Source organism: Megalobrama amblycephala, linkage group LG2 (assembly GCF_018812025.1).
Source record: "Megalobrama amblycephala isolate DHTTF-2021 linkage group LG2, ASM1881202v1, whole genome shotgun sequence".
In the NCBI taxonomy this organism is placed as follows: domain Eukaryota; kingdom Metazoa; phylum Chordata; class Actinopteri; order Cypriniformes; family Xenocyprididae; genus Megalobrama; species Megalobrama amblycephala.
The window spans coordinates 54,078,198-54,105,885 of NC_063045.1; the positions used below are offsets into that span (position 1 = coordinate 54,078,198).

The window sequence follows — 27,688 nt, forward strand, 5'->3', positions numbered from 1 at the left end:
GCAAATGTGCTTTGTGCACCTTGGTGCAGACACGACACAGAGTCAGCATGCAGCCCTCAACTCACATTCAGATGAACACCAGTGCAAAAGCTTCACTGCAGCAGTGGATCTTGGCATAAATGAAGTTTGGATCAATGTAAGACTAATTTAAGACTGAAGCAGAGTGATGCCTCATCAGCAAAAGACCTTGAGACTGCCCAGATGAGGACCACGGTCGTTAAAGGGACCTATTATGCCCCTTTTCGCAAGATGTAATATAAGTCTCTGGTGTCCCCAGAAGGTGTCTGTGAAGTTTCAGCTCAAAATACCCCACAGATCATTTATTATAGCTTGTCAAATTTGCCCCATTATTTGGCTGTGAGCAAAAACATGCCATTTTTTGTGTCCCTTTAAATGCATATGAGCTGCTTTCCAAAAGAGGGTGGAGCTTTAACAGCTCTCACTTCGGTTGCTCAACAACAACAAAGCTGGAGAATCTCACGCAGCCAAAATGAGGATTGTCAATAACGGTGTTCAGCCTTACATTGATCAAAAGGAGTCGGACACAGATGGAGAGACTCAGGAAGAAGTTACAACTTTTAGAATGCATCTAGTTGTTTCTGAATGGTTAGTGGATAAATGTATGTAGTTGCTGTGGAGTTGATTCAACTCATCGACTAGCATGTGCCGTCACGTTAAACTTTTGTGCAAAACCAGCAGTAAATTGACCCTCGTTTCCCAGACAGCAACATGGTGTGGCCCAGATCTGGGCCGACACTATGTTGTTGTCAGGGTTGTGAAGCAGTCCGGCATAAAATGACGGCATGGTAACAACACTCTATTACTACAACTCGTCCTCTTCTCTAAAGCAGCCCAACACGGCCTCGCCCCCTTTGTTGCGTGTTCCCAGGGGTGGGGTTTATGTAAATTTGGGGGTTTGTGATGTCACCAACCCAGGAAGAAGCTCATTGTAGTCTCTACCAGCCATTTGTTGTAGTCCTTAAAAAGCGATTTCTGATCTCCCTTTGCATTGAACTTTGAGCTAACATTGAACTAATTTCACTAAAACGGTTAAATCATAAACAAGGATGCCTTTAATAAAAGGATATCTTAATACATTATTTGTTTATTAACATATGCATTAATTGTGCATGTGTAATGGGGGCAGTTTGATCCACATTGCTGCATGTGAGCTTGGGCAAAACTCCTGTTTGCACGCTGCCACCCACAATCTAACACAATTTCAAACCGTTTTGGGGCTCAGTGCATCAGATTCGCATATGGTCTTTATAATCGCTGAGCAGCGAGTTTGGTTATCACAGATGTTATCATCTCTCAACAGATGAGCTCCATTAAACAAGAGCTATTCCTCTGGTGTGGGGGAAAACCAGCTAGAGCGAAGCAACTACAGCCAGCTCATATAATTGTGTGACATCTCTGTCTTTCTTCCTCATATTGCCATTACATTTTTTATTTGCTGGCTTGTTAAATGACAATCGATTGCCTTCCTTTAACACGAGCTGGAAGACTCGCTTTAACAGTGACGTTTTAATGGAGATTGGAAATTTAAAGGCAGTCATGGCGTTCTCTATTGACTCACACTTGGTCGAACAAGCCTTTCAGGGCACTTGTCACCATGAATTTTGCGATGAACTGCGTCTAAATGGAAGAAAACCCTTTTTTTATCTTCTTGTTTTTGCATTTCCTGCACTTTAATTCAAATCACAGCCCTGCAGAAGGTCACTGCTCTTTTCTTTACATAAGAGAATTGTGCTCGGGTCTCTGTATTTTTGGTCTTTCCTGAGTAAACAGTGCCGCAGACAGTCCCTGTTTAATGGCGCTGCCTGGTGTCATATAATGTCTCTGCTGCCCCCGAGCTCTGAATTTGATAATGACCCACACTGCCTCAGAGTTACACTGCAACACTTTAGTACGATCTGTCAGCTGCAGAAAAGACTGGCTGTGTGTTTTTCAGATATTCCCGGTTAATGCATAGTATGTTCTGTTATAAAAATCCATACCGGTCATCCAGCCAAACCTGACAGCAATAGCACATTGCTGTACATATTCAAGCAAATGTTTAATTAAAGTCTATCTTGTGATTACTTTTCAGCTATTAATTACACTGACAAAGCTTTGAGAATACTTAAGCCTTAATTAAGGCCATTCCTGATAGACTATCAATGACCATTAGCAGAATCCTATGAATCATCTCCAATGCATTGCTGGCACAGAAACTGCCTACACTGAGATGACTGCAGGAAATAGAGGAGGAGGGGAAAGCGTTTGTTGGCATTGATACTGCTTGGCTTATATTTAGTGAACCTACTAATGTCTGCGCCCTGTAACTACAAAGGAAACCCCTCTCAGACCTTCTGCCCAGTGTTATTTTGTCATTGCTTCTGTCCATCTGTCCATATATACTGACTATTACTATTGCTTAAATTGAGAATAACTACTAAAGGCCCGTTCACACCAAGAACGATAACTATGAAGACACTATAACAATAACTATATTAGAGTCCACACCAGCAGACAATATTGTTCTGTTTATTCTAAGTACGCACTGCAGTTTTGTCATCGAGGGCTTTAAATGCTTGAGCTCTTTAAAGCAGGATGGATTCCAATTGGCTGTCAATGTTATTTTTTCTCATTGCAGCTATTGTTATATCATTATAGTGTGGTATAGATCTGAGAGATTTCTGTCCCTCCATTGACAGTCTACGCAACTACCACTTTGTCACTTCAAAAAGTTCATAAAGTGATTGTAAAACAAATCCACATGAATTGGGTAGTTTAGTCCAAAATTTTCTGAAGAGACACGATCGCTTTATATGATGAACAGATTTAATTTAGGCTTTTATTCACATTTAAACATTCATCAACTCACACATAAGTTGTGGTAAACAGAAGCTCAAGCATGTTTGCTTGAGCGCGAGAACCAATAAGGTTCATTCTCGTGTGTTACGCATCACGTTTGAGCTTCCGCAAGAACTGAGGTTTGTTCTCACGCATCAAGCAAGTACGGTTGAGCTTCTGTTTATGTTCGCTTATGAATGTTTATATGTGAATAAAAGCCTAAATTAAATCTGTTCATCATATAAAGCGATTGAGTCTCTTTAGAAGATTTGGACTAAACCACCCAAATCATATGGATTAGTTTTTCAATCTCTTTATGAACTTTTTGAAGCGTCAAAGAGGTAGTTGTGTAGGCCTAACTGTCTATGGAAGGACACAAAGCTCTCAGATTTCATTAAAAATATTTTCATTTGTGTTCCAAAGATGAACGAAAAACTTTGGAATGACATGAGAGTGAGTAAATGATGACAGAAATGTCATTTTTGGGTGAACTATCCCTTTAAACCTGTTTATTTCAAGGCTCTATTCTGATTTGTCAATCATGGCATTCAGCAGCCAGATATTTCCTCATATTTGCCCTTGACTAAGCTTGTTTCCGCCATGGAATAAAACATAAAAAAAGGTAATTGTGACTTTTTATTTCACAATTCTGAGTTTTTTCTCACAATTGCGAGTTTATATCTCACACTTTCAATTTATTTCAAGTTATGAACTCGTAACTACAACCTTTTATCTGACAATTCTGACTTTTTTTCTCAAAATTGCGAGATATAGCTCACAGTAGCCTACAATTCTTTTCAAAACTCTGGTAACACTTTAGATTAATGGTCCACCATTAATATGCAGGAAGTAATGCAGACTAATGAGTACTACATTAACACTTCAGCAACAACTATTAACTAATATAGAAACAAGCTTAAAGGGTTAGTTCACCCAAAAATGAAAATTATGTCATTAATGACTCACCCTCATGTCGTTCCAAACCCGTAAGACCTCCGTTCATCTTTGGAACACAGTTTAAGATATTTTAGATTTAGTCCGAGAGCTTTCTCTCCCTCCATTGAAAGTGTTTGTACGGTATACTGTCCATGTCCAGAAAGGTAATAAAAACATCATCAAAGTAGTCCATGTGACATCAGTGGGTTAGTTAGAAGTTTTTGAAGCATCGAAAATACATTTTGGTCCAAAAATAACAAAAACTACGACTTTATTCAGCATTGTATTCTCTTCCGGGTCTGTTGTCAATCCGGGTTCACGACTCCGCAGTGACGCTGCTGATGTTATCTAGTGCGTCCGAGCTTCGTTTACAGTCTGAGGGAGACGCACGCTGTATTCAAGCTATTCTACATTGTTTGTATTTTGGTAGTGCTATATTTTTTAAAATGGTGCGTAAGTGTGCATGTCGCAGATGTCCTAATCGCCAAAAACAACGACGTAAAAGTGCATTACCAACGCCAACAGATGAAAGGATTCAATGGAATCAATTCAGTGAGAATCAATTCAATGGAAATGGTTCCGGAAGAGAAGACAATGCTGAATAAAGTCGTAGTTATTTTTGGACCAAAATGTATTTTCGATGCTTCAAAAACTTCTAACTAACCCACTGATGTCACATGGACTACTTTGATGATGTTTTTATTACCTTTCTGGACATGGACAGTCTACCTTACAAACACTTTCAATGGAGGGACAGAAAGCTCTCGGACTAAATCTAAAATATCTTAAACTGTGTTCCGAAGATGAACGGAGGTCTTACGGGTTTGGAACGACATGAGGGTGAGTCATTAATGACAGAATTTTCATTTTTGGGTGAACTAACCTTTTAACTAATCAGTAAGTAATATCAAATTTAGGACTAAGATAGTTCCTTATTAGCTAATCAATAATTAGAGAATGAGATTGGCATCATTAAGAACTAATAGGTAACTATGACAAATTATAAAGAGTTACTAATTAATTACTAATCACAACATTTAAGTGTCGGAGATGTGAGCAATTTTCTTTTTTTTTTTTACTCTCAACTTGGTCATAAAATGCATCACTAATTACTCAAGTGTTACCTAGTCACTATGCAGGAACTACTAGTGATCAGGACCATTATTTTAAAGTCGAAAACATCTTTTTCACTTTAAAATAATGGTCCAGATCACTAGTAGTTCTTGAAGATTGTCCTTTTATACTCTCAACGTGGTCATAAAATGCAAGTCGTTCTTCAAGAACTACTACTGATGTGGACCATTATTTTAAAGTGAAAAAGATGTTTACCACTTTAAAACAATGGTCCTGATCACTAGTTCCTGCATAGTGACTAGCTAACACTTGAGTAATTAGTGATGCATTTTATGATTATATTCAGAGTAAAAATGATGACTGATTATGTCTCAGACACACGATAATGTTCTTTACAATTTGTCCGTTTGTTAATAGTTATTAATGATGGTAATCTCATTAGGTTATTGATTAGCTAATAAGGAACTGTCTTCTAAATTTGATATTACTTACGGATTAGTTAAGTTTCTATATTAGATAATAGTAGTAGGTGAAGTGTACTACTCATTAGTCCTGTTTTACTTCCTGCACAGTTACTTATTAATGACGGACCATTATTCTAAAGTGTTACCAAAACTCTTTATATCTCACGAATCTGAGTTTATATCTTTTGACTTTTTTGCGAGATATAAACAGAATTCCAAGAAAAAAGTCTGAATTGTGAGATATAAACTCGCAATAGCCAGTTATAAAGTCCGATTTGTGCTGCAGCGATGCAGTGAAATATTTTTTTACACTTTATCATTTAGGCTCATTCACACCAAGCAAAGGTTTTAAAATCGTTCTAATTCGCATCCATACCAGAGCATCTTTTCCAGCTGATAAATGATAAAAACATTGGCAGCCAATCAAAATCCTTGCATTGACAAACACCACTCTTTTTCTTTTTTTCATAAAATATAAATTATAACTATAAGTTATTATTAAACTTTATAATGAACAATTATTATAAATATTCAATGAAGACTTTACAGTGACCTCACAACACTACACTTGGAATACACTTGCACCTCCTTTGACTTTCATTAGCTGTGTGCCGTAATGAAGTGTTCAATTCACAGTGGGCTCATTTGAAGTAAATGGCTGTCTGACAACGAATCTATCTCGCTGAATTATTACTGGCCTCCTGGAAAACTTGAGCATTTTGTTGGAAGAGCTTGCTCCTCACTCCAAATAACTCCATGGAAACATACACAATACATTTTTATTTGGCCCTTATTAATGATGCAAATTATCGATGGCTGAAATGGTGGAGTTGTGTACATGGATCTTCAGTGCTGAGGAGAGGGTATGCCTGGATGCTTATTGGACTAGAACATTTTGAAGAAGAGTCTTTCTTAATGTGAATGCTGCACTGCATGAAATTGCGAAAACAGACCAATGAGATCAGTGAATTCAGATATGTAGTCTTTACTGCAACAGTCACTAACATAAAAGCTGAAATCTACCTGATTGGTTCACTTAATAAATTAATTTTGGTTATATACCAAATCTAAATACACTTAACATTATTTTGCCCCCTTTTAGAGCTTATGAAAATGAATTGGCAGGGCGTAAGGGCGCATTAGTGATTTGTTCAGACGGCAGCCCACCATTGTGGGTCAAATTTCAACCCCATAAAGCAATTTCTGAGCTCAGCATTGAACCTTGTCGCATATTATGAAGAATCCGTCATTGACATAATTTTGCAAATGAATTCATCTGCATTGGCCTTCTAATCACATTGCTTTTTTCCTGATGGAAGTACAAAAATATAACAAGATTTTAAATAATATGCAGGCAGAAATGAATCTCAAGTGAGTGTGCATTATGCAACCATAACAGTAACATTTTCTTCAGTTTGTAAGGGTGTATATAGGGAGAACAGACAGTTTTGCTACTCTCTGGAGGTTTTATTGTGCGAAAGTAAAGCTTTAAAAGCAAGGTCATGAGCAAAGGTGATAATATTTCCTTTCCAATCATTAGCTCCTGAATTTTGCCTGAAACCAAGCTGTATCTTCTGGCAAGACTACCCTGGCGTATCAGTTTTAGAGGTTGCCGTATTTCTGCCTGGTTTTTCTGAAACACAACAGCGGTTCATTAACTCCCAGAGTGCCTTCAGCAAAAGATCCCGCTGGATTGTGTGGACAAATAAACTGTGGAGTCTGGCTGACCTTTACGGTTCTCACATCCATGATCATTTGCTTCAGGAGAAGACAGTCATTCAAACCAACTAAATTAAGATTATGAGTAGTGAGCCAAGATCTTTACATCTGCTTACACTGAACATTTCACAACAGTAACTTTGAAGGTCAATTTTCTTTAAGAGATTTGACTCTTTTAAAGGCACACTATGTAATTTTTGCCGCTAGAGGTTGCTTATTCAAAACAAAGGCGTAGCTTGATGATGCCTTGATTTTGCAAAATCATGGGAGGTGTTGTCTTCATGTCTACAGCCGGTGGAAAGGAATCCAAGGAGACACGGGCAGAAATCGTATTCATGGATGATTTCATGAATATGTATTAATGTATTAACTTAATGCATGAAATGTATTAAAGAGTTATCAACATTACTGTTGTATTTGTTTAAAAGACCTCCGAAGAATCTCAACATAACACCGACTGTGACGTAACAGTCGGGATCATTAATATGTACGCCCCCAATATTTGCATATGCCAGCCCATGTTCAAGGCATTAGACAAGGGCAGCCAGTATTAACGTCTGGAGCTGCACAGCTGAATCATCAGACTAGGTAAGCAAGCAAGAACAATAGCAAAAAATGGCAGATGGAGCGATAATAACTGACATGATCCATGATAACATGATATTTTTAGTGATATTTGTAAACTGTCTTTCTAAATGTTTCGTTAGCATGTTGCTAATGTACTGTTAAATGTGGTTAAAGTTACCATTGTTTCTTACTGTATTCACAGAGACAAGAGTCGTCGCTTTTTTAATTTTTAAACACTTGCAGTCTGTATAATTCATAAACAACTTCATTCTTTATAAATCTCTCCAACATTGTAGCATTAGCCGTTAGCCACGGAGCACAGCCTCAAACACATTCAGAATCAAATGTAAACATCCAAATAAATACAATACTCACATCTGATGTATGCATGCAGCATGCATGACGAACGCTTTGTAAAGATCCATTTGAGGGTTATATTGTGTAAACTTTGTTTATGCTGTTCAAGGCAAGCGCGAGCTCCGTGGGTGGAGAGCACGAGAATTTAAAGGGTCTGCAGCATGAATCGGCGCATTTCTAATTATGCCTCAAAATAGGCAGTTTAAAAAAATCTACGGGGTATTTTGAGCTGAAACTTCACAGACACGTTCAGGGGACACCTTAGACTTATATTACATCTTGTAAAATAACGTTCGATGGCACCTTTAAAATACCTTGGAGTACCATGCAAATACCTAACTGCTATACGGTAATCATTCAGTTTCATGGTACAGTATATATCAAAGTTTTTTTCTTTTTAAATATAACCCTACCCTTGCCATTATATTTCAGATATTTACCATGTGTTTTTTTCATGTAAAATGCCATCTTATTCTTTCACTTACATTATTTTTACTTAATTTACCATGGTGTATCAAAATATCATGATATTAAAATTGATATAGCTATTGATATTTAAAATACCTTGGAGTATCATGCAAATGCCTTACTAGGGTAAACATTCAGTGCCATGTTACAGTATATCAAAGTACCATGTTTTTTTACTCTTTTTAAACGTAACCATCATCATGTCATTATATTTAAGAAATGTACCATGTTTTTTTACATGTAAAATGGCATCTTATTCTTTCACTTACATTCTAAATACCATAAAACATTATATATGGTAATCATTACCATGGTGTATATACAATGATATTAGCTATTGATATTTAAAATACCTTGGAGTACCATGCAAAGGCCATGCTATATGGTAATCTTTCAGTGCCATGGTACAGTATCTATATCAAAGTACCGTGGTATTCTTTGAAATTACCAGCTGATACCATCATATACAGGGCATCGCCACATGACTCTCCATGATATTTTGCTTCACATTACTGTAGAATGAAATTGGAGATTCTCCATATCTGTGTTTTTAAGGTACACAGTGCAGGTTACATAACAGGAAGTGACTTTGGTGTGGTCGTAATGAGTGGGAGAATATCAGCTGCTCGGCCAGCTCAGATCTGGGTGGAGTGAGGCGTGAGGAAGAGGAAGACTCCACTGCTTAACAAGCCACAGGGGGATAGATGCCAGCCTACAGCTGGCCATTAAGCCAACTTTATTTATTTATTTATGAACATTCATTATTTTTTAAGGGAAAAGATGAAAGAGGGCTAATATTCACACACACTGACTGCACAGCTCTCGGATAAGAATGTCAGATACACACTGCAGCGAGATGTTCTACTAAAGGAACGATCTACTAAAAAGCACCTCCAAAGAGCAGCACGCTGATTCGACATCTTAGGAAAGCAGAACGTTTCTGTCTGTTATCTATATGTCTGTTCTGTTATTTAATATATTCTTTATCTTTGCGGCTTCTGAAAACATTTTTGAAATCTCTTGAAAACAGAATAATAAAGTCAACTAATAAACAGACACACACACACACACATTTATCAAGGGACTTTGCACGCATTCCATGTTTTATAGGGAATTTTCATAGACATAACGATTTTTTTACTGTACAAACTGTATATTCTATCCACTAACCCTAACCCTACCCCTAAACACAACACTCTCAGAAAACATTCTGCATTTTTACAACTTCAAAAAACATAATTTAGTATGATTTATAAGTTGTTTTCCTTATGGAGACCAAAAAAAAAAAAATGTCCAAGATCAAAAAATTTTGTGGGACACATTTTGCACACCCACACACAAACACACACATATTGAATATATATAAACCCCTCAGTCAGGTCCTACTTGCCCCACCCTGCACAGGCCTCAAACCTGGGTCTCCGACGTGGGAGTCAGATGCTCTAACAAGGAGGCTAAAGGCCATTTATATATATATATATATATATATATATATATATATATATATATATATATATATATATATATATATATATATATATCTGACACACACAAACACACACATAAATATACATATATAGAGAGATTTCACAAATTAATACAAATAATTGTACAAAAAATGTGTTTATTGTTGAATACATATGAATCAATAGTCATATAAATATGTTGTCTATCAGACAAAAATAATTAGTTAAATATAATTTTCAGGACTTTTGTCTCTTTTTTTTTTTTTTTAAATAAAAAAAGCCAAACATCCTGAGAAGCTAAATAAAACCTGTATAAGATATTAATGGAAATATCTTGAATTAGTTTAGAATTAAGTTAAATCAAATTTTCTCACTGGCATTATTTTCTTATTTTAAACATAGATCTAACAAAATTTAGTGAGATTTAAGCTTAAAACAAAGTGGAAAAAACAGGTAAGACTAATAATTTCATCCATTCTTTCAAAATCCTTAAATAATTTTATGCAATGAAATGTGGGGAAAAGTGCAGATAAGTGAAAACTACACATAAGGGGCCTCATTTATAAAATGTTGTGCAGAAACCATCCTAAATTTTATCTTACGATCATTTCTCATTTGCGTACATTATAGAATGAACGTACACACTGAAAATGACCGTACGCCTCTCTTTCAGATGCGAAATCTATGAATCGCAAATGATCTTGATCTTTGCGCACAGCTGAATGGTTTCAGTTCTCCGCTTTGTAAATGACACCTAATTAATGTCCTCTACATATAAAAGATCACCAGTCATCGTCCAAATCCTTTCATTTAGAATGGCGAACTGCAAGAACAGCTTAGATTTCCAAAAACCTGCAGTAATCTGACCAGGAAAAGTGTGTACATCTGCTCAGACCCTGAGGTAGTGCTAAACACTTTTCCACGTCAAAGACCGTTTTTATAAATATGAGCGTTGGCGTGGATTTAAGCATACACACACTCTAAGATCACTTTATAAATGAGGCCCAAGGTCTCTGTAAATTTAATCTGTATTTGATATTATGAAGTGATCAGAATCGCATAGTTCCAATCAGTTTCATAACACTTCACTTTATCAATAATGTAATTGAGCAGTTTAAGCAGTTTTCCCCCTGCGGGGAGTTAAAGATCAGTGGTTTAGATTAATTGTTTAACCGCATCATGCTCTGTGAAGCATGATGTGTCACATAAGATGTGTCCTCTCTAGACACTGAAAAAACTTTGGTTTAATTGTAAGCAGCTATAAAAACAGGAAGCAAAACTCTCACGGGGTGTTTTGTGCCATATGCTGATGATTTTATAATTCTGGAGAAAACAGGATGTTGTTGATTCAAACAAACCTGCTGTGAAAATGCAAGCATCCGTTGCATGCATTATGCACATGCAAGGATATACGAATCAACACAGCATCTGATATACACTACATTGCCAAAAGTATTGGGACACCCCTCCAAATCATTGAATTCAGGTGTTCCAATCACTTCCATGGCCACAGGTGTATAAAATCAAGCACCTAGGCATGCAGATTGCTTCTACAAACATTTGTGAAAGAATGAGTCGCTCTCAGGAGCTCAGTGAATTCAAGCGTGGTACCGTGATAGGTTGCCACCTGTGCAATTAGTCCATTCGTGAAATTTACTCACTACTAAATATTCCTCGGTCAACTTTTAGTGGTATCATAACAAAGTGGAAGCAATTGGGAACAACAGCAACTCAGCCCCGAAGTGGTAGGCCACGTAAAATCACAGAACGGGGTCAGTGCGCGCTGAGGAGCACAGTGCGCAAAAGTCACTAACTTTCTGCAGAGTCAATATCTACAGACCTCCAAACTCCATGTGGCCTTCAGATTAGCTCAAGAACAGTGCGTAGAGAGCTTCATGGAATGGGTTTCCATGGCCGAGCAGCTGCATCCAAGCCTTTAGTTTGGTGGAGGGGGGATTATGGTGTAGGGTTGTTTTTCAGGGGTTGGGATTGGCCCCTTAGTTCCATTGATAGGAACTCTTAATGCTTCACCATACCAAGACATTTTGGACAATTTCATTGTCCCAATTTTGTGGGAACAGTTTGGGGATGGCCCCTTCCTGTTCCAACATGACTGCACACCAGTGCACAAAGCAAGGTCCATAAAGACATGGATGAGCAAGTTTGGTGTGGAGGAACTTGAATGGCCTCAACCCGATAGAACACCTTTGGGATGAATTAGAGCGGAGACTGTGAGCCAGGCATTCGCGCCAACATCAGTGCCTGACCTCACAAAGGCACTTCTAGAAGAATGGTCAAAAATTCCCATAAACACACTCCTAAACCTTGTGGAAAAGCTTCCCAGAAGAGTTGAAGCTGTTATAGCTGCAAAGGGTGGGCCAACTCCATATTAAATCCTACGGATTAAGAATGGGATGTCATTAAAGTTCATGTGCACGTAAATGCAGGCATCCCAAAACTTTTGGCAATATAGTGTACTTTGTTCATATGACTAATCAGACACAGGTGGATTTTAACCAACCTCTAGATTGCCTGCATTTTGATCATGTTTATGTTTTAAAGTCCATAAAAATGAAAAAAAATGAGAGTTCATTATGTGAAACATGCATTGGTGGTAAAAAATATACAGTATTCAGTTGGGTCCAAAGGTCTGAGACCACAGAGAAAATGCTTCTGTGTTCCAATAAATAATCCTGTGCAGGTGCTGATATGAAGTCCCTTGTGCTCTTTTTCTTCTGTAATTAAACCTAAACTGATGATTTTATGCACAAGAGAGAAGAAGAAAGCCAGAACACCTGCTGTCTGTGAATTCCAACAGAAAGGTTCACCAGTCAGATTTAGTCTCTAGACGATGGTCATGTGTCTGTGCTTCCTGGGACCATCCTCAGAAAAGCCATCAGGCATCTGAAACACCAAAGATTTGTATCAGATTTGAAGTCTTGACAAATAATCATGCTTATGAAATGCATTGAAATGTTGAAGTCAACATGAGAAAGACAACTAATTTTATTTCCATAATATTTCACAAGAGAAAAAATATGTGTTGATGAAAGATTATTACAGTGCTCCTACTATGCTATTTTAAAAGCTACTACTTTTGTTTTAGAGGTCTCCTACAATAGGTTTACATGAATCCAAGGTCAAAAAACACTTTAATTTTCTCATAATATACACTGCAGCATCATTTCTCACAGTGTCTCAAACTGTTCAATTAACGATTCAGTCTCTCTAAACTCCGCCTTTCCGAAAGCCTACTCCGCTCTGATTGGTCAGATGCCCCAGTCTTACAGCGTGTATGAAACAAAAAGCCCATTACCATATTTAAATTTCAGCTCCGGATCTTCCTCAGCACTTGATACACAGTGATACGAACAGTAACAAAGATGTCAGTTTTGCCGTATCAATTCCAAGTCCTTTTGAAGTGCTTGCAAAGTGGTTTCGCAGCGCAGAAAACAGCATCTTCTCTACATGTCAACAACATGAACCAAACTCTTCCAGGCCTCAGCTACAACTACAGTGTTTGAAGGCGAGTCAAAGTAGACATTGTTCACAGGCAGCCAATAAAAAGCATAGGCTGGCATTATGCAAATTTGTACAAACCTATGTAGGTTCATGCAGGAAGTAAGACTGGAATTACTGACAACTCGTTTCAGCTATATTACACTGTACATGAAATGTAATGTCTGAAAAAGCATAATAGGAGCACTTTAATAAAGCAGCTTTTTCTTTGGAACAATGTGCACTGATGCATCATTCGAAGCAAGATCAGGAATATGTGTTAACAAAGTAAATAGGTGAAGTTTTGGTTTCAAGTTGACTTCAAGCTTGATCTGAGGCATCACCTGATTTTTGTTAGAATAGTTTGTAAACCAGATGCCACCGTTGGTGTGTCCTGCAGTAAAGAGAAGCAAAGATTTATATTATATTTAACATGATGGTTTATAGCACAGAGTTCATTCATGCTTTCATGAATCCTCACATTAAAATAAATGAAAATGAAAGAAAGTAAAATGAGGCATCTTGTGTGCAGAAACATCATGGCAGATTTTTGAGACAGATTTCAGACACATAGTTTCTATGTGATGTCATACCCTTATAAGAACGCCCACCTGGAGGGCAAAACAAGGCTTTCCTCCATTGCTCACCAGTTATTTTTACAAGGTTAGGAAGTACTAATGTAGTCAGACAGTGATATAAGACCAAATTCAATATGCACCTTATTAATTATGCATACTATGTACAGGCAACCAAGAATGAACCTAGAATATAAACGCAAGCATTTTTCCATAGAAAATGCTTAATCATTTAGTGCAGTGCGTTTATATTCTGGGCTCATCTGCTCGCCGATATGCAAGTAGTAAGTAAGACATATTGCTGCTGCACAAATAGCATATATAAATTATCATAGCAGCTCTATACAGGTGGAGCAGGGGAAGGTGGAGGGTTTTAGACAAACTCTGAAGCGTGCTGCAACAGCTATAGTGAATGGTAACTAACCATTTAAAGGTGCAATGTGTAAATTTTAGTGGCATCTAGCAGTGAGGTTGCAAACTCCCTTTCGGAGAAGCTACGGTGGCCGTCTGTCCGACACAAAGTTGTTGTCGTCTGAGACAACAGAGAGTACATTACCAGTTAAGCAATGAAGTTTCTTCTTACTTCTAACAAAGAACGGTCTCTGCTTCTAATAAACCAGACGACTACTACTACAATTATTTTGTGCGTATTCAACATAGTAACAATGCAAGCTGCCTCTAAAAACACAAATGATTTAGAAGAAGAACAACATAGTGACTAAATGTTCTGTAGAGCAGTTTGTCCATTTAGGGCTGCTGTAGAAACATGGGGGCACAAAATGACGACTTGACACGGAGGGAGGACCCGCGGTGTATGAGACAGAAATGGCTCATTCTAAGGTAATAAAAACATAACGGTTCATTATGTAAGGTCTTTATGTACCTCTGAAAACATAGTTATTTCTGTCAATAGATCCTGCCAAATTTTACATATTGCACCTTTAAATGTTAAGCAGCAAGCTCACTGGCTGCAGATGCAACATGAATATATATATATGTATGTGTGTATGTATGTATGTATGTATATATATATATATATATATATATATATATATATATATATATATATATATATATATATATATATATACACACACACACACACACACATATTTTGGTACACCTTTCATTATGGGGACATTCCATAAGTATAATGGTTTTTATACCGAGCTAATGACATTTTCTAATCCCTAACCATAAACCTACCATCACAGAAAACTTTCTGCATTTTTACATTTTTAATAAAACACAAATTTAGTGTCTTTATTTAGCATACATAATGTAGGGGGCGTGGCCTGAAACCTGAATACACACCACAATATAAAGACTTTGACTCCTCATCATAATGTACTGTAGGTCAAACCAGTACATACATACATACATAAGGGATGATAGTGTGTGTTTGTTTATGCATACACACCATCATGTCCATCTGTAATATATCCTTGGTTGTCCCGTACTCCCACATCTTGTGTGGAAGGCGTCCTATTCTGGGACTGGACTTGTGCCCTGTAACAGAAGCCCAGACCTGTTAGCAAGCCACTTACAACAATAAAGATTTTGAAAGAAATGATTGCTCAGTTTCATATTATTTTGCATTTTCAATCACTCTTAAATCCAAAAGACACACTGGAGCTCATTTCTCACCTCCTGACCTCCTCTTGGTAGCTTGATTCTGTAGAAAAGAAGAAATAAATGAGCTGACACCAGATTAGGACCAGAATTACTTAAACAAGATAAGTCGTCTGGCTTACTATATAATATGAAAATTGGGATTCATAACCAACAAATACTCACTTTTCTTCCTTCTCTTGCAGAAGAAATAAATTCCATAGATGATTAGAAACAAAAGAGCAGCAGCGCTGAAGGCAACAGTGACAGCGATCAACACCGTCTGGTCTCTTTTAGCAGACTTTTCTTTAACAGAAAGAGATAAGAGAATCATGCATCATCTTCATCCTTTTAAAGTATCAAACAGCACAGCAGAGTTATCTTTGCAATTAGCCTTGAAATACTAAACTTGTGGCTGGATTTGTGTATGCAGTGCCCTCTAGCTGTTCCTGAAAGAAACTGTTTCATATTTGTGGTTTTAAAAACGACATGGAATCAAACCTGACCCTATATACTTTGTTCTACTATGTTTTCAGATTTTTGTTTGTGATCATCATTAGAATAGAATTTAGAATGTATGATCTATTATATTTGCTGATCACAAATGTTTTTTGTTCTTACCGACGGTCAGAAAGACAGTGTTGCTTTCTGGGGTGCTCAGGGCAGGTACCTTGACCAGACACTGAACAGAAGAATTTTTGACGGCAGTGACCGTCAACGTGCAGTTGGAGTTAAACAGAATTCCCTGTGTCTCAGAGCTTCTGTTGCAGGAATTTTCCACTCCATTTACAGACCAGGACATGTTGGGCTTCTGGAAACCAGCCCACGGCCCGGCACAGGAACTCCGTCTGAGCTCCTTCCGTTTTGGTCTGATTTCCACCTACGATCTCGACACTGCCACTTTCTGGGGAAGGAACAGAGCAGAATTATCTCCTTCAAACACACACTCTACCCTAATCACTATGGATTTGTGAGTTTGCCTTAATGACGGTTCAGCTTGTCTTGATGCGTTCACTTTAATTAAGAAGTAGATTATTATTGATTATCTGCACTTTGAGATGTAATCAGATAATTTCTCCACGGGACGGCAGGACAGGTGAAAGCAGTGACTCACAGGTGTATCTGATAACATCTCGGTTTTGTTTTGCCTTGTGCTGCACTTTGTACTTTCTGTGGTCTACCATAAAAGCACTGACAGATCTTGTAATGAAAAAAACTTTCACTTTCACTGATGCTTCAGAGCAAATTACATAAATGTACACGCTTGCCAAACTCACAATTTCTCAAAATTGCTATATTATTTTGGCTTTCTGTTGATGCTTTTTCAAGTTGAAATGTTTGATACTGATGGATGATACATATGGAAAAACAACAAAAGATCCATTATGAAAAAAAATATGATGTTATTTTCAGGTTTGAAGAAAACATTGATCTTGCATCTGACAAGGGGCCTGTACCATGAAGCTGGATTAGCTGGCTAGCCAGGTAAGTTTCAGATTAGTTTGTGCCAATCCTGGGTTTTAGGTACCATGAAAGTGACTTGGCTTTTAGCGGTGTTCATCGCCATAGTAACTTACGCTCCATGGCTAACCTGCTCCGGGGCAGGTTATGTTCTAGGTTAGAGATCTCAAACTGAAATTGGACCAATCAGACGTAAGCTAAGTGACACTGACACACCCAACACAATAAAGTCCATCCCTCAGTTTCTCTTCCTCCAAATTAAATGTCACAATATAGTAAAAACAAATATTTAATGATAAAATTGTCTGGTTTTAATGATAATTACTTAGAATTATTTTATGATTTATATATGATTTGTATAATTATCTATATTTTTATTAATCCATTACATGCACACAAGTTTAGTTTAACAGTTGTTAGTAAGCATTTAGTTTCAATGAATATTAATATATATATAGATCTTATGTAATATAAATAAGTAAATATACTCTTTAAATATGACTACATGTGAACTTGTATATTTGAGTCTCTATTGCTATATATGATCAACTATATAAACTAACTTCACAACTTTCACTTGCACTGATAGAGAAAGATCATTTCTTTATTTGTCCTCTTTCACAGACAAGTATTTTCCATTAGTGTAAATGCGTTTAAATTCTTCATTTTCAGCAAAAGAGTTTTGAATCACGCTGGCTCTCTCGCGAGAAGTGAATCACAGTTTATCTCTGTTGCAAGGCATGTGATTGGCTGTTTGGCACTGATGTCACAGATTCATGTGCACGCGCTCCACAAACTCAGGATCAAAGCCTGAGTTGACAGAGAAAGTTGATGATCAGCATCATGGTACCAACAAAGCCAGATAGGAGTGGTTTGGTTTTGTCAACTCGAAACTAATCCTATAACCCTGAGTTTGTTCAACTACCATCATGGTACAGGCCCCAGAACTTCCTAAAAAAAAAAAAAAAAAAAAAAAAAAAAAATTAAAGGTAGGGTAGGCAATTTTTGGAGATCCCACCCTCCAGAGCGTCTCTAAAGCCACGCCTCCTTCAAAAGACATAAACGAGTACAGCATGGAGCAAACAAAAGCATCACGGCAGACGGCGTTAAACTACCTCATGTCTCAAGCACATAATGAACATAAACAACTTAAAGAGCACTGACCTGTACCACATGACTGCTGCAAATTCATTTCGGCGTAGATAGTGTTGCCATTGAAATGCATAAATTCGAGTCACAAACCGCTCAGAGTATAGACCTTATGTAGCCCCGCCCCTTTTCAGTGCTACGCTCGTTTTCTTTTGTACTCCGGTTTGTACATCCACAGCAATCTTACATATTTATGAATGAACTGCTCGTTTTAAATTCTTCCAGGTCTACTGAGATTTGTTAAGATATCTGATGTTAAGATATAACTTTCATTAACTCTACAACAAGTGAATCCACTACACTAGCTAATTATTCTTTGATAGCGATACCACTGAAATATGCAGAGCTACTGCAAAAACAGAAGTTCAAAGACAATATTATAAAGATGGCGGCGCGCTTGTTTCTCTGGCGTTTCCATCTCTTCCAAATTATGGTAGTTATGGCGTGAATGCATCATATGCTTGGTGTTTTGGTTCAGGAGGAACTAGTGGCTGCTGTTTCATTGCTCGGTGACTGACGTTTATCTGAATAGCATGAAACGCGCTGATGACGTGCAATGTCTATGCAAGCAGAGTGTGCGGAAAATAGATAGGAAAAGGTAGGAAAATACATACATTGACAGGCAGGTAGGGCATCATATCATTGTATTTAGACCAAATGCAATGATTGGACAATCATTTTGTGGTCCTACGCCTTCCACAGACGATACACCGATCAGGTGTAACATTATGACACCCTATACATATATACACCCTTTCATGGAAACGGTATTCCCTGGTGGCTGTGGCCTCTTTCAGCAGGATAATGCGCCCACAAAACTAAAATGGTTCAGGAATGGTTTGAGAGCACAACAACGAGTTTGAGGTGTTGACTTGGCCTCCAAACTCCCCAGATCTCAATCCAATCGAGCATCTGTGGGATGTGCTGAACAAACAAGTCCGATCCATGGAGGCTCCACCTCGCAACTTACAGGACTTAAAGGATCTGCTGCTAACATCTTGGTGCCAGATACCACAGAACACCTTCAGGGGTCTAGTGGAGTCCATGCCTCGATGGGTCAGGGCTGTTTTGGCAGCAAAAGAGGGACCAACACAATATTAGGAAGTTGGTCATAATGTTGTGCCTGATTGGTGTATATACATATAAATGCATTTAGATCACTTAACTTAGGGATTGCTATCATCAGGATGTGAAAAGATGTTTTTTTTGCAGTTGACGAAAATGTTATTGCTCAAAAGTTGCTTTTTCATTGCTCAGGAGACTTAATGGAGGTCTTAGATTTGTTTTATTTAGGAATCAGTGTAAGGACCCAGCTAACAAAAATGTTCCCATTAAGTTTTTTTGGAATGTTCTCTGAACGTTCACAATGTCCCGTATATTAAATGCTTTAAAAATGTTTTATCTTGGTTATACAAATGTTAAAGGAACATTCCATTTTTAAAATTTTGCAACCATTATAGAAATGTTACATTTTTAAAAAAAAACTTAACTCAAACTAAAACGTTTCAGGAAAAAAAGTTCCATGAACAATGTATAAATGAAGTTTTAGTGCTAAGGTTTTGAGAACATTATTGAAGACCAGATAACTTTGAATGAACATTTTATTCTATTAACATTACTGGAAAAATGTTACTTCATAACTTTGAAAGAACCTTGACAGAACAATCTGAAAACGTTTCATGTTAGCTGGTTATTTTGGCCTGTTGGCATGTTAGGCTATGTTATTTTTCCATGAGTATAGACTACAGTAATAGTGAAATATAATGTAATATATTCTAAAAGTAATATTGAATATCATTTGGATTAGTGGAAATTTGGTGAGAATATTTGAGTTTCTATTGCAATCTTTGACTATCTTGGCAAATCTGTGAACAGTTTTGGACCTTGTTGAAATGTTACATGAATTTCCTGGGAAGTTTCAATTTGGTCTCCTTATTCTCTCTTTGTTGTCTAGGAGAAACAGTTACTCCTGTTATTTAGTTGACAGATGCGTTTTGGTCCACAAGGGTTAATTTAGTGCTGATGAGTGCATTATATTTAAGGAGACAGTCTCTGGGAATGCTCTAGCTGCATTTTACGCTCTGTCATGCATAAAATTGCTGAGTAACGCTTAAAGGTTGTAAAAAAGATCAGCATATGGATGTAGGTACTGGAACTCACTTAGGCTCAAAGATGAAGCCTGAAGCAAGAAGTTAAGAGCTGCTGTAGAGTGTAATTTAACATTCAAACCATGACAAAAATCATTAAGGCTGCAGTCTTGCATCTGAGAAGCAGTAGTCTGAACACACCGAGTTTTAATAAACTGACTCCTATTAAATCTGTAAAACCACAGGCAATGTGTAGAAAATACAACCCAAGAACAAACACAGTGGAAATAAGAGTAAAATAACACTCCTTACAAAGCTTAAGAGAGATCAAATCATTCATTTGTGTTTGTCTGCTTTAAACTAGAAAGGCCTGGATCATACAGTTCAAAAAGATTCAGCAGTCCCCACGTAAAGAAATTTGTTTGTGTGACGGCAGAGCTGAATTTTCAGCATCATTACTCCAGTCTTCAGTGTCACATGATCCTTCAGAAATCATTCTAATATGCCGATTTATTATCAATGTTGGAAACAGTTGTGCTTCTTAATATTTTTTTTATAACCTGTGATACTTTTTTAGGGTTCTTTGATGAATACATTTTTTTTTTTTAAAGAAAAAGTACAGCATTTATTTAAAAACGAGAAATCTTTTGTAACAATATACACTACCATTCAAACGTTTGGGGTCAGTAATTTTGAAAAAAGTATCACAGCTTCCAAAAAATATTAAGCAGCACAACTGTTTCCAACATTGATAATAACTGAGTATCAAATCTGCATATTAGAATGATTTCAGAAGGATCATGTGACACTGAAGACTGGAGTAATTATTCTAAAAATTCAGCTTTGCACCACAGAAAAAAATAATATTTTAAAGTATATTAATATAGAAAACCATTATTTTTATTTGTAATAATATTTCATAATATTATTGTTTTTTTCTGTATTTTTGATCAAATAAATGCAGGCTTGATGAGCGCTCTTAGTAGTAGTAATGTTTCTAAACTTTGGACTGGTTCTGCATATATAAATTGTTTTCTTTAACACTTATATTTCATATCTCATATTTCACTTACTGTCATATCTGTATACACCAAACATACTCCATACGTCATGTGTTTGTGTATCATAGTGGCATGGATCAGTTGAAATGAGTCACAATAGAGCTTCAGACAATTCTCACCTTGTACAGAAAGAGTGGCCATCTGAGGCTCTCCACCCAAAACCTGACAGGTGACTTCACCAGCATCACCTCTCTGCACGTTGCTAATTATAAACTCCCATTTGTAATTTCCAGGCGTGGTGAAATTTGTGGCAGAAAAGCGGTCTGTGCTGTTGAGTACCCCAGATGCTTCTATAATGGTGAGAACCAAGAGTCCATTGACTGTCCAGGTCATGACGGATGTGGGCTGAGTTGAGCTACAGTTAAACCGAGCCTTCGAACCACGGAGCACCGCTGCATTTAGAGGCTGGAGCTGCACCTCAGCCGACACTCCTGCAGTGAATTTGACAAGAATCAAATGATTCAGAACACTTTCACAGATTTGGTATTTAGAACCAGTTAATCAAAGCATGTAATTTCTTCTTATCATAAATATTTTTTCAAGTAAATAAGCATTATGTGTCATTTTATTTTAGACCTTCTCTGGTTTTCCCTCTTTCGAAATAAAACAAAAGTGCATTGACCAAGAGCAGAGCAAAACTAGACCGGGGCTAGTTGTCACAAGGGCTATATGTGACCCTGTACTACAAAACTAGTCATAAGGGTCAATTTTTTGAAATTGAGATTTATAGATCATCTGAAAGTTATAAATAAATAAGTTATTATATAAATAAATAATCCATATATATATTATATAAAGTTATTATATAAAGTATAATAAAGTTATTATATAAATAAATAATCCATATATACATTACCGCTCAAAAGTTTGGGATCGGTAAGATTTTTAATGTTTTTAAAAGAAGTTTCGTCTGCCAAGGGTGCATTTACTTAATTAAAAATACAGTAAAAACAGTAATATTGTGAAATATTATTACAATTTAAAATGACTGTTTTCTATTTGAAAATATTTGAAAATGTAATTTATTCTTGTGAATTTTCAGCATCGTTAATCCAGTCTTCAGTGTCACATGATCCTTTGGAAAACATTCTAATATGATGATTTGCTGCTCAAGAAACATTTATTGTTTACAATTGTACAACATATTTGTGTACAATATTTGTTTTTCAGGATTCTTTGATGAATAGAAAGTTCAAAAGAACAGTGTTTATATCTAATCTTTTTTAACATTATAAATGTCTTTACTGTCACTTTTGATCAATTTAATGCATCCTTGCTGAATAAAAGTATTCATTTCTTTAATTTCTTTTCAAAAAATAAAAATAAAAATTCTTACTGACCCCAAACTTTTGAACGGTAGTGTAAAATGTTACAAAAGCTTTATATTTCAGATAAATGCTGTTCTTTTGAACTTTCTATTCATCAAGGAATCCTGAAAAAAAGTACACAACTGTTTTCAACATTGATAATAATAACACATATTTCTTGAGGAACTAATCATCATATAAGAATGATTTCTGAAGGATCATGTGACACTGAAGACTGGAGTAATGATGCTGATAATTCAGCTTTGCCAACACGAGAATAAATTACTTTGTAAAATATATTCAAATAGAAAACAGTTATTTTAAATTGTAATAATTTTTCACAATATTACTGCTTTTTACTGTATTTTTAATTAAGTAAATGTAGCCTTGGTGAGCAGACGAAACTTCTTTTAAAAACATTAAAAATCTTACCGATCCCAAACTTTTGAGCGGTAGTGTATATGGTTTGTTAGGATGGGACTATTTGAATATTTGTCTCAGATACAGCGATTTGAAAATCTGGAATCTGAGGGTGCAAAAAAATCAAAATAATGAGAAAATCGCCTTTAAAGTTGTTCAGATGAAGTCCTTAGCAATGCATATACACTCACAAAAATAAATTTTTTATATTATTACGATTGGAAATTGACATGATCTTTACTTAATATCCTAATGATTTTTGGCATAAAAGAAAAATCGATAATTTTGACCCATACAATGTATTGTTGGCTATTGCTACAAATGAACCCATGTGACTTATGACTGGTTTTGTGGTCCAGGGTCACATATGAGGTTGAGTCAAAAGTCCAAAATTAATATCACACATTTGTGGGTTTTGTGTGTGAGCCAAAATTACACAAATGTATTTTTTTCTAGCTATGAGATTTTGTGAAATCTGTCCTTCGAAATAAATTTCAATATCATATTTTTGCACTTTTCTTAAATGACAAATTGTCACGTGTTTTAAATGTTATCAATTTACACAATTTAATAATTGCAATATTTGTTTTTCTTTTTCAATTTTGCTTAAGAGCAGGATTCATATATTGTGACAAAATTAAATATAAACCCATCCTAAGAAGTACTGATCAGGAATAAAGTGTGACAACTTGCCCCAGTCTGCATTCCCATTGAAATTCTCATTACTTTGTAAGACTGCACTTATTTCAATGTCTGTAAAGCACAATTAAAAATTAAATTGAATTAAAATTCCCTGATATTTCCACACTTCAAAAATCTTTTTATTTTTCTCCAGTCCACTTAACCTCTGAAGTGGTGTGGGTTTTCTTCATCAGTATTTGTATAAATAAAATACAATTAAATGTACTTAAGAAGCAAAATTGTTTAACAAGACCTGTTTTCAAATAATATAATTTCAGAATGAATTTTGTGTAGTTTACACTTAAAAAAGAAAAAGAACTTGACATGTTGGTGGGGAAAAAAACAAGTAAATGTATCTTGTTTTAAAGATAAAGATATTTTTTACTGGAAAACAATACAAAAATACTGATTAAGAAAATTATTTATTTCAATGCATGACTGTGGGTGAGCATGAAAACTCACCCGTGATGATCAGAAGAAAAAGACCCAGTGTAAAGACATCCATGTTTTCTCAGTTATCATCACACCAGCATCCACAGTCCTAAAATGAACGCACACCACTGTGAAACAGGCAGGGACACAACCCAGGCAGGGACACAACCCAGGCAGGGACACACACTTGGTGGGACACAACCCTGAAATAATTAGTACATTTATTTGATTGTCTTCAAGTGTCAGGAATTCCTCATCTGTTTTAGTACAGTAGGTGTGTCTGTCATATCTTATTGTATTATTAGGTAAACACAAATTTGTCACACGACATTCCAGTCATATTAAGCTTTTATTAAACTTTTCTGCTCAAAACACTAATACTAATATTACCCACAATGCCTTTTTATCTATTAACTATATATACATACAGTGGTGGTCAGAATTATTGGCACCCTTGGTAAATATGATCAAAGATGACTGTAAAAATAAATCTGCATTGTTTATCCTTTTGATCTTTAATTCATAAAATGAGTAAAAATTTAAGGAAAAGAATTGAAAGTGTTATTTATTAAATAAATGTTTTTCTCCAGTACATGCTGGTCATAATTATTGGCACCCCTAGAATTTTTTATGAGTAAAATATCTCTGAAGTATATTCCCAGTCATATTTAAATTTTTTTAGCACACCAGGGTGATCATAAACATGAAATTGTCCAGCCATGAGTTCCTGTTCCACAGGAATATAAACATGAGGAAACACAAAGGCCAAATTCCCATAATCATTCATCACAATGAGAAGAATCAAAGAATATAGTTTTGATGTGCAGCAAAAGATCGTTGAGCTTCACAAAATATAAAGTGGCTGTAAGAAAATAGCTAAAGCATTGAAAATCCCCATTTCCACTATCAGGGCAATAATTAAGAAGTTCCAATTAACTAAAGATGTTACAAATCTGCCTGGAAGAGGACGTGTGTCTAAATCGTCCTGATGCGCAGTGAGGAGGAGAGTTTGAGTGGCCAAAGACTCTCCAAGGATCACAGCTGGAGAATTGCAGAGATTAGTTGAGTCTTGAGTCTCAGAAAGCGTAAAAAAAGCACCTATATCCCCACAAGTTGTTCGGGAGGGTTTCAAGAAAAATCCTCTGCTCGCATCCAGAAACAATCTCCAGCATATTCAGTTGTCAGACACGACTGGAACTTCAAATGAGACCGGCATCTATGGTCAGATGAAACTAAAAAAAAGAGCTTTTTGGCAGCAAACCCACCAGATGGGTTTGGTGCACACATGGATAAAAAGTACCCCATGCCCACGGTTAAATATACTGCTGGATCTTTAATGTTGTGGGCCTATTTTTCTGCTGGAGGTCCTGGACATCTTGTTCAGATATATGGTATCATGGATTCTACCAAATATCAACAGATAAAAAATCAAAACCTGACCGCTTCTGCTAGATATCCTATAATGAGCTGTGGTTGGATCTTCCATCAGAACAATGATCCAAAACAAACATCAAAACCAACACAAAAATGTGTCACTGAGCACAAAATGAAGCTTCTGCCATGGCCATCCCAGTTCCCTGACCTGAACCCTAAAGAAAATGAGTGGAGTGAACTGAAGAGAAGAAGCACTAACATGGAGCCGGAATCTGAAGGATCTGGAGAAGTTCTGTATGAAGGAATGGTCTCTGATCTCTGGTCAGGTGTTTTCCAAACTCATCAGGCATTATAGAAGACGACTCAGAACTGTTTTCTTGGCAAAAGGAGGTTCAAAAACTTTGAATAAAAGGGTGCCAATAATTGTGGCAACGTGTTTTGGATATAAACATTTATTTCATAATGTGACTTTTCCCCCACTTTCAATTCTTTTCTTTCCTTCAATGAAAGGTTAGATTTTTGCTAAGTTAATGAATTAAAGATCAAAAGGATAAACAATGCAGATTTATTTTTACAGCCATCTTTGATCTTATTTACCAAGGGTGCCAATAATTCTGACCACAACTGTACATACACATATGTATAGGTACCACCGCATATGAGTACATTTTGTCTTTTACTACATTATTTGTTCAGTACACACCCTAGAACAGCAAAATGTTGACAAATTTCAGATTTTAAAACACATGCTCCTTTTGATACAGTGAACTTAAATGTTATTCTAGTAAGAATTCTTGAACAACAACATACCTCAAAAAGATTCCATGGAATTAATCAAGGATTAATCCAGCAAAACAGAGAAACACTCCTTCGTCAGATCACCTGTATCACCTGTCGGCCTTCAGAGGGGCCAAAGTCCAGCTGGCTGCTGCCCGTCATGTTATCAAAGACAGAGAGGAAAAGCTCTATTACGTCTCCATGCAGTCGAAACCCATCGAGCCTGTCTGCTTTGCATATGTCTGCAGATCACGTGAGGATTTGAAATCACGTTGACATGTCAAGCAAGGTGGTCCATCTACCTGAAAGGTTACCTTTGGGGTGCATGAGCCCATGACCCATATCTGTTTGGGTTGACACGAAGCTGTGTTTGAATGCAGCTGATTTAAATCCTCTGAAACAGACACACCCAGTTTCACTGAATAAAAAGAGTTGACAGTGTCAACAGCAGTCATTCCTGGAGCTCAGCGGATTTATAGATCAAATCTCCATCACTGTCTGTGCAAAGCCACTTCTACAGGTGATGTTCACATTCCTAAAGACAAAAAAGATATTGAGAAAACCAGGAAATCTCATGGTATTGAGAAACTGTGTTTGTTTAGTTACCTGGGCATCAGCTGCTTGTATAGTGAGTGTACAGAGAAGGACATATGCAAACAGGTAACAATGACGTTGTCAGGCCTGACACACATGACACACATTCTGCTTATACACGAAACTACATGCCCTGTGGCTCCTGGACACACTGTATTTGGTTTCTTCACCTGCAACATAAGAGACAAATGATAAATCAACTTAGACTTTGACATGACTGGGTCTATGCTAACAGCTACTCAATCACAGGGATAAAACCAAACCCTTAAGGAGAATGTACAAAGGAAAGAAAGGTACATTTATTAAGATTTACATATTTGACAGATCCTTTATCCAAAGTGACTTGTGCATTCAAGTTATACTTTTGTTCTGTATTTTCCTGAGAATCAAACTGATGATCTTGATGTGCCATGCCCTAACGGCTGGTTTTATTTTTTTCTGTCGGAAAAAAAGTATATTTTGTTCATTTCAGTGACATTATATCACAATTCCCTGATATTTACAAACTACAACAAAGTATTTATACATAAATAAAGATGAATAAGTATCCTTTAAATAAGAATAATAAAAAAAAAAAAATCCAAATTGATTTCAAATATAAGGATAAATCTTTAACAAAATGAGAAAATTTGCCAGTGGGGTAAAGAAAATGTAAATATTATGTACATGTATTTTGTTTTAAATGGAAAAATATTGATTAGAAAAATTATTTTGCAATGCTGAAATTGGTGACCTACAGTCTAGAGACTACTATTGAGACTACTATTATTAT

General features: G+C 36.4%; 1 protein-coding gene across 1 annotated transcript; it reads right to left on the reverse strand.

Moving 5' to 3' along the window:
• Positions 1 to 12,255: 12,255 nt before the first annotated feature.
• On the reverse strand, positions 12,256 to 27,082 carry igsf5a (immunoglobulin superfamily, member 5a). Its single transcript, XM_048180944.1, is given in 11 exon segments — positions 12,256 to 12,793; positions 13,732 to 13,781; positions 15,383 to 15,471; positions 15,610 to 15,637; positions 15,760 to 15,879; positions 16,195 to 16,381; positions 16,383 to 16,477; positions 21,451 to 21,762; positions 24,202 to 24,374; positions 26,356 to 26,857; positions 26,929 to 27,082. Coding segments are annotated over 9 exon segments (984 nt in total). The 5' UTR covers positions 24,245 to 24,374; positions 26,356 to 26,857; positions 26,929 to 27,082; the 3' UTR covers positions 12,256 to 12,733.
• Between the last annotated feature and the right edge of the window lie 606 nt (positions 27,083 to 27,688).